The 8,608-nt window shown below is 43.6% G+C and overlaps 1 protein-coding gene across 8 annotated transcripts in view; it reads left to right on the forward strand.

The window, feature by feature from the left end:
- The window catches only part of TIPIN (TIMELESS interacting protein), a 125,779-nt gene extending 117,588 nt beyond the window's left edge, over positions 1-8,191 (forward strand). For 4 of the 8 annotated variants that reach the window (XM_069222890.1, XM_069222893.1, XM_069222891.1 and 1 more), the window contains one exon: positions 6,475-8,191. In XM_069222890.1, coding sequence (XP_069078991.1) covers positions 6,475-7,343 — 869 coding nt within the window. In that variant the 3' untranslated portion in view covers positions 7,344-8,191. The remainder of the gene's footprint in view (positions 1-6,474) is intronic. The other 4 variants (XM_069222886.1, XM_069222888.1, XM_069222887.1 and 1 more) reach the window with 1 other exon arrangement.
- The last annotated feature ends 417 nt before the right edge of the window (positions 8,192-8,608 follow it).

Here is an 8,608-nt window from a genome sequence, read left to right on the forward strand (position 1 = left end):
CCATGACAGGTCGTCACGAGGTCACGCCCTTCTGTAAGTTGAAGCAGAAGCGCAAAAACACCAAGCAGGATTCATCCCATTCCCACCACTCTGAACCTGAGAAGTCCCAAGGGTGCCTCAGTCTCACTCTTTGTCCTGACAAAGAGTTGATTTTGCAACTGATCCCAGTGCACCCTGAGTTTCCAGGTCTGTCGGCCATATTGCAATAAATTAAGGCCTTTAATGAGGCCAGGTTGTGAATTTTCAGCACTCTTACAGCTCCCTTTGATGCACCTCTGGGCAGCAAGGATCCACAGAGGCCTTCAGCTGGGATACTGCCACCAAATCTCCCCTTGTTGCGATCTGTGCATTTAGAATCCAGAACCAACTGCCAATCCGGCACAAAAATCCATGGCAGTCCCTGTGACATCAACACCAGCATTAACGCTCCCAGAACCAGAAAATTACTTTATTCATATTTTCTTCTCTGATCCACTTCTGTCGTGACTGAGGTCATGTCTCAACACTGTACCGATCCCGCCTGGCTCCAGTTCGTTCCAATTCATACATAACCATGCCTCTATCTACTTGTCACACCACAGTACTCGCACAACGTTTTGGTTCAGACTCTGATTAGAGCCCACCAACCTTTGGAGTTGACGATGATGATGTGTCAGTGGGTTGGGGGGCAGAGAGTATTTACCCCAGCCTTATGAGGATGCCAGTCTATACCTGGATTTATAGGATGCCAGTGGGTTTGACACTTCGTTGTGTTCTGATCCGCCCCTGATCTACCCTCAGAAGAGTGTGCCTCTTTCATTGTGGTAATGAGACGCACCCCCAAGGTTTTGAACTTATTTTTGCCCACTATGGAAGTGAAACCCAATGTTCTCAAAGAGATCTAACCACCTGACAAACCCTCATTGGAGCCTTTGCTGCCATTTAATGAGGACTTTGAACTGACACCCTTATGGGCCCCTGCTCTAAGCTCTGTTAAACGGGCAGGTTCCCAGATTTTACAAGCCTTCACCAGACAACCCTGATATTTTTTAACAAAGCACCCTACTTTATAGAGTTTAGTGGTTTAAGCTTCCACCAGTAAAGTGAACCCCAGTTAGTTCCCCCACGATTTCCCCTGATCGAGTGGAAAAAAAACCCTTGAGACCTTTAGAAAGAAGATTCTCTTTGGTCAGCGTAGCCCTCTGACCAGTCAGTACCATCTGTTTGCTGGGGTGATATACCCATGCTTTATGTGATACTGTTAGTGAAATCTTGCAGGCAGTCCCCGAGGAAGTTTGGGCCAATCTGGCTCAAACCATCTAGGATGCTCAGGATAGCACTAAGTACGGTATCTGATCTGGACTGGACACTACTGGCTTCACTATATGCTTGAATGTGATCCACAGGTTCCCTAGAGACCTGCAAGCCCCTTTGACATGCCATTTTTGGGTCTCACTTTTTTGGCAAGAACATCGATTCAGTGCTGGAACCTTTTTAAAAAAAAAAAAAAATGTTATTTTCTTGTGCCAAAGAAGGATGGAGGCCTTCATTCCATTTTAGATCTCTGCCCTTGGAATGTCCTTTTGCAGAAGGACAACTTCAAGATGCTCTTGCTGGTCCAGGTTCTGTCTGTCATGGATCCAGGTGACTAAATGGTGACTTTCAACCTGCAAGATGCTTGCTTTCATGTAACCTTACTGCAGTCCCACAGCCACTACTTACCATTCAAAGCAGGCCAGGATCATTTTCAATTTGCCGTACTCCCATTCAGCTTCAACAGTGCCCCTCAGGTTCAGGAAAGTGATGGCAGTGGTCGCAGCACATATTTGGAGGTATGGGATATCAGTTTTCCCTTACCTCCACAAGTGGCTGTTGAAGATGGGCTCAGCACAGGCAGTCGTGAACCATCTTCAGACAAAGGCAAACCTCCTGACATCATTTGGGTTCATTATCAATGTGCTGGGGTTGCACCTTATCCCTTTGCAGAGGCTCCCCTTCATTGGAGCCATCCTGAATGTGGTGCAGTTTTGTGCTTTCTACCCGCCATAAGTCCAGGACATTTGGACTTCTGTCCTGGATCTCGGTGAGAGTGGTTGTGAGGTATCTGGCCTCTTGGCATCCTGCTAGTTGAATATGCCATGCTGCATATGGTGGCTATGCTGTGGAGCCTGAAGTCTCAGTGAGCACATCACAAGGGGAACCTTTGAGATTCTATCCAGGTTCCTAAGGAGATTGAAAAAGACATGCAGTCATGACTCAACAACAAATGGACTGGTGGCAGGTCCCTTTCCATTCCCTACCTAGAAATAATGGTAGTGACAAACGCATCACTGCTGGGATGAGGAGCAGGGTCAGATTGGGAAAGCGGGCAGTCGGCATTGGCCGATGGGCTGGTGTCTAAGAGTCACCTGTGGGCCAGGTTTTTCTAAGCCCTCTGTCACCCGGCCCACCAAGCCTTAATATCTTCACCAGTTCCCCACCAGACCACTGTAATTTGAGTCAGCCTGACTGTCAGGGCGGCACCAGTGTCATGGACAGTGCACTTTCGATGGCCAGACTTCAGCCACTCTGAATGTGGGAGCATCATTCGGAATAGGCAATGACCTCTGTGCAGTTTTTTCTAAAATCTCTCGCGCCAGTATCCTCTGCAAATTCCTAACAAATAGTAACAAATGTCTTTCATTTGTAAAGTCACTGCTTATACTCTCAAGGCATTGCTAAATTATTTTTTTATATAACAGTAACAATATAATATTTTTTGCAGGGGGGCAGTGTCTGGTGATACGGTGGCCATTGTGCCATCTTCATTTCAGCCCTCATTGTACACCCACCTCCAAGGCCGGCCCAGAAACTTTGTTCTTTCCTTCTCTTCCAGACAATATCCCTGAGGCTATAGTGGACTGGGGAGGGGTGAGTGAGAAGTGGCCTCTGGGGGGCTGGTGTGTTTGAATGGGTCTAGCTGTGAGGCCACCTTAACCAGAGCTGCCAAATTTAGAATCCCGGTGTTAACTCAATATCCTGTGATTCTGGGAAAATCACTTAATCTCCCGAGGCCTAAAACAAAAGCAAATTTGATCTCCTGTAATGCAACTGGTGCTCATGTAAATCACTCCAATGCCCTTGGGACAGGTTCACACTATACAAAACTACAACAAAATATTTGAAAAATAACTGGACATTGTTCATGTTTTAAAATTCTGCAAAGGCCAGAGCATGATAATTAAAAATGAATCTTCATATATATAAAAACCTTACTATCTATTAGACTAAGTGTTGTGGCACTTGGACCACTATATTTCACCTTGCCCCCTTGGCCAAAATGCAATGCTTTTAGTTTTTAACCACGTTACTGGCTCGATAAGCTATAAAATTCTAAAGTTACCAAACATTTCTATAAAAATGAATCCAATGAGACTAATCTATTGGCCCTTCATGAAAGGGCCCGATCCGAGAATGTGTGACACTTAATTATTATTATTATATTTTTTGGAGTGCCCAGGCCTAATTGTAATCCCAATCTGACCCTGATGAAGAAGTAACTTGGAAAAGATAAGCAGACTCAGGTCTATGGCAGAGACCTGACTCCACATCAGCTTGTTAGACCTTCCTACTGGCCCCCAAATGGAGGCTGGTTTGGGTTCTTACAGACATTACCATTGTCTGTATGGTACTGCAGGTATGGTGAGGTGAGATTCTGGGTCCTGTGCCAAGAGACACTTAATCACTAGAGTTGGCTGGAGCTACCAGGCGTTCCCTAGGTCCTAAAGCACCAGCTGGATCTCTGAACGCCAGGGCAGACAAGTTTAACGGATAATGCCTGGCGAACGGCAGGGCTTCTTCTAGCAATGAGGAGAACCCGGGCTAGATCTTTTAGCCACTGTGGAGTACGCACAATGTCAAATCTTTTGCGTGCTGGAGTTTCCAAGAAAGCTATCTGAGACCCATTCCGGCTGGAGGGGAGCACAGGACTCCTGTGCATCTTTCCACTGCTACCTCTATTGCCCCGAGTTCAAAAGAAGATCAGGAACAACCGCTCTTCCGATTGGGCAAGGAGAGTGTAGTACCTGGACCCTCTGGGCATGACCAGCTATCCTCCTGTCAGGCTAGCTCTTCGAGAAGACCTGTTGCAGCTGCTAGACAGGGTTCTGCACCCGAACCTGCACAACCTGCAACTTCATGCGTAAAGATTGAATAGTGGCAGTTGATAGCATTTGATCTTCCTCCTGTTATTTTGGTGCCTTCCTGGTTTCCAGGTGTCCCTCTACAAAGTTAGTCTGCATCCGATGCTGGGACTGATTTGTAGCCTTGTAGATTTGTAGCAATACTATCCTTTGCAGGCCAAACTGTTAGATGTCCTGTTTGTTTTATCTCCAGCCCAGCAAGGATTTGCAGTGGGCACAGTTAAAGATTATCTGTTGACACTTTTGGCCATTTAATATTCACCAGCCTTACCGTCCCTATTCAAATCACTTAGTGCGATGAGATTTTTGAAAGGATTGACCCATTTATTTTCCCCAAGCCCTTTGTGATGGCACGATGGGATCCTATTATGGTTCTCACTTTTCTCGTACACACGCTATTTGAACACATGCACAGCTTATCTCCTGACTTTGACCTTGGCTCATCGCAGTAACAAACTCAAAGCTCTCTGTACAGCCAACTATATATACCAACTTTTTTCCAAAGAAAGTACGGCGGAGCAAGGTTGTCTTTTTGCAACTTTTCACATTGGACAATCTATCCCTCATCCAACATTCCTTGCTTCGCCTTATGCCTCAAAAGAGGAGGAGAGACTCAATCAGCTGTACCCTAAAAAAGCTTTGAGTGTCCACATCAATTACACCAAATATGTCAGGTTTATGATCAGCTCTTTAAGGGGTTCTTTGGGGCAACAAGGAAAAGGCAGTGCAGGATAGGACTTTGCCTGAGTGGATATTGCTCTGCATCAAGATCTACTTTCAACACTGGCCAAAAGGCAGCCCTCTAGCCAGGCCTGCCTGCAAGAACATTTTGGTCACTTGTTCTTGTAGGACATTTTGAACAGAGCCTTCTACACTCTTGGGGGTGGGGGGGGGGGGGTGGGGGCATTGTATCTGTTTGGTGAGGAATTTGCACTTAGAAGTATCCATCAGAAGAACGAGTTAAGGACATTGAGTAACAATTTCTGGTAGATACTCTGTCTAACCCTAGATTCTTCACAACCCTCCCTCCTCCTCGTTCTGTGGAACGGTCTCCTTTCCAATCTAAAAAGGTGCCGGTCTATGAATATGCTTACTGGTATTGCTGACTGTTGTTGGGCTCTGTGTTTGAGGGTGCATACAGAGTTAAGAATGAAACTAACACCTGCAGTGAGGTGTGGCACTTATATGGTGCTCTGTTTGTCACTAATGGGGCAGAACAAAGTCGGTGCAGAGCAGCATAATGCCACCTACCAGCATGCAGAAGTAACACTGTAAAATCTTCCGAATACAGTCTGGTGCCTTGGGATATTCAAGAGGTGAGGAATCTGTAGTTAAATTATCCCCCAGAAAGAGCGTTACAGAAGGTAAGTGATTTGTTTGTTACTAATCTGTTTGTTTTTTTACCTGTTTAGAAGAGATTACGAAGGAAACCCTTGGACATTGGCATGATTTAAGAAGTCTGTTGAGTACACTGTTGACATATTGTTAGGCATCTGTTCTAACAGACTGTAGTTAAACTTTAAGACATGCACATATTCTTCAAACAGCAGACTGATAAAGACCAATTTAACAAAAGCTTGTTCGAAAAAAACATGACTGTAGAGAAATGACAGTTGACCTACCTCACATAAAAAACCTTAGCTATAGTACCATACCGATCACCAACTATCCACCACTAATCCTTTTGGGTTCGGGAGTAGTGTGCTACTTGCTGAAAAGTGCTTTGATGCCTCATCAGTGGTAGTAAGCACTATATAAATACAATTGCAAAACAACTTACTTAACCTAACCTGCTGTCCTGATCAACCACCTGTATCCTTCCCTCTCATCCCTACTCCTCCATACATAACCTACTTTGACCGCTGCAGTGTGTATATTTCATGCCTGCCCAAAGGCGTGGTTTAGTGAAAAAGGATGAAGTTAAACCAGTGGGATATCTAATAATGGCTCGTGGTGTTAGTTATCTAAAGTAGCAGTCCACTGGTCTACTGTACTATATCATGCTGATTGGTAATTTTGAGGGTCTTAAAATATTCTTTTTTAAATAATGGCTTTGCCACTGCTTGTTAATAATGTTGCTAAACCAGAGAAGGTATACCTTTTAGTTTCAAATGTGCATGGCCTGGAAATGTGGCTGTTGTATGTCAAAGTGGATTGTTACAAAACCACAATTCAGACCAGAGTTTTGTAAGGATATATGTGACCTGGATCACCACCTCAGAGGGATATTCCACCATAAGCGCTGTACTCACTTGTGTAGATTGTTGTCTGGCATCACCAAAATGTATAACCTAGAAATAATTTTGTTTTGCAGATTTCCCACCTTCTCCTATGGCTGCCCCACCTGTTGCAGAAGTTAAAAAGAAGGATGCACAGGAGCTTTATGATGATATGGATGACGAACTTTTGGATGTCTTGGTGGCCACTGCTGCTGAGACAGAAGCGTCTGTGATGAACTGTGTAGCCAGTGCATCTGCATTCGATGATGCTGGGAATTCTGCAGATCTGGCGGTTGCAAATCTCACTACAGCAAAAGCTACCACAGATAACATTGTTGCACCTAATATAGCAGCAGACGCGCCTGCCAATGCATCTAGGAAAGAGGCTGCTGAAACAGCTCGGGTTAAAGACTGTGATGTCAGAGAATCTGCTGAAACATCTGTGATGGAAGATGCTGCTGACACAATGTCGGATGTTGATAAAGGTGAAGATGCAACTGCTTTTATTACCAACATGGCATCGGCAAAGATATCAATTGACACAGTTGTGTGTAATAAAGATGACACTGTAGCACATGTCATTGAAGAATCTGTACATAAGGTTGCTGCGGATTATGAAACATGTGCAGCAGAGGTTGCTTCTGAAGCTGCCACGGAGCCGGAGGCTGCAAATACAGGAACATCTAAGACAAATTTTGATTTCGCTGAAGACAGGACTGTGTCTGATAGTTCTATGTTTACAGTAGATAGTACTGAGGTAAGTGGAAAGTGTGCTGATGGTTCCACAGTATCTGCTGCAGGAGATGCATTAAATAAGGGTGTCGGTTTTGGTTTAGGTGTGCTGGACAATGCTGTTGATAACACCGCAAACAAGGAAGCTTTTGTAAAAGATCCCATGGAGACTGAGCCTACTTTTGGAGATGAAGCTGCAGCTACCATTTTGTCTAGTATGCACGAAAAATAAGTCATCTGTGTGAGCATAGACACACCACACCAGAATCTTTTGGAAATTGATTAATTGCATTGATTGAGTCAACATCTATATTTGTAAGAGGCTCTTAGTGGAACTTGTTTACAAAAAATGCCTTTTTGAACCCAAGCACTGTGGGCTTCGTACGTTATTTAAATCACACAGTTCAGCAATGGCAAATAAGTTGTTCTTAATGGACTGTTTGCGGAGCCTGTATGAAAGGTGAAAATTTGGGAAGCAAAGGACTGGAATACAGAGATTTGTTTTTACTTTTGCAAAGTTAAATTCACACTTATTGGCAATCGGGATGTCTGCAACCTGAAAAAAGCATGTTTATTGCAGTGTGAAGTTTAAATTTTGACTACGTTTTTAGATCAACAGTATTGCTAGAATGCAAGGAAATGTTTGGTTCATAGAAATAAAAATGCTGAAATACTTAGGCAGTTGATTCCATCTCTTACCTCTGAACAGAAATAAATGTGCTTAGAGATCGGGTGCACCCTAGTCTTCAGAGACTTATACTGCAGATTGTTCCTAATTGTTAAGTCAGCTGCGTTTTAGAAATAAAGGAAGACAGTATGAGTTTTGCCAAAAATCTAGAATTCTCACCATAAATGTTACCAAGTTTGTACCTTTTTCTTTACACACATGCAGGCACACACATTACGTGCATGCATACACACTTTCTAGCTGTTAAGAGATTTGAGTATTGTAACTTTGTGGCAAATAGGCTGACATTTACATGGAGAACATAACTGCTAGTGTATTGAATTTATTTTTTGTGAATACATTTTATGTCTTCTTTGTATGAAACACCAAGAAATAAAAATGTTTTGAAGGTGCTTCAAGTGATTGCTTAAAGAGTGGCAAAAATCTGTGTAGTATAGGAGTAAAGTTAATTTTTATTAATTTAAAACCTGGTCACGATTCTTGGGACTAGCCATTAAATTGGAAAAGGTGTGGGGGGCACTGAAAAGTTACCATCAAGATAAATTATTTGGAACCACAACCTTTTAAAATGCCTGACACTATCAGGTAAAGCTCCCTGGAATACTAAAACTGTTATACTACCTTTTGGATCCAAGAAATATGTTTGTAACAATTCCCTTGTGCGTCAACAGGTGGCATTGTGTGACTCCTCATCGGGACAGCCCCGCCCAAGATGTGATGTTGGGGCCTTTATATATGCAACACTTCTGTGTACTGAGACCGTTTCTTTCTCTATTTGCCTACTGATGCAGATCTGGACCATCTCAAAT

Source organism: Pleurodeles waltl, chromosome 3_1, assembly GCF_031143425.1.
Source record: "Pleurodeles waltl isolate 20211129_DDA chromosome 3_1, aPleWal1.hap1.20221129, whole genome shotgun sequence".
NCBI classification, from domain to species: Eukaryota; Metazoa; Chordata; class Amphibia; order Caudata; family Salamandridae; genus Pleurodeles; species Pleurodeles waltl.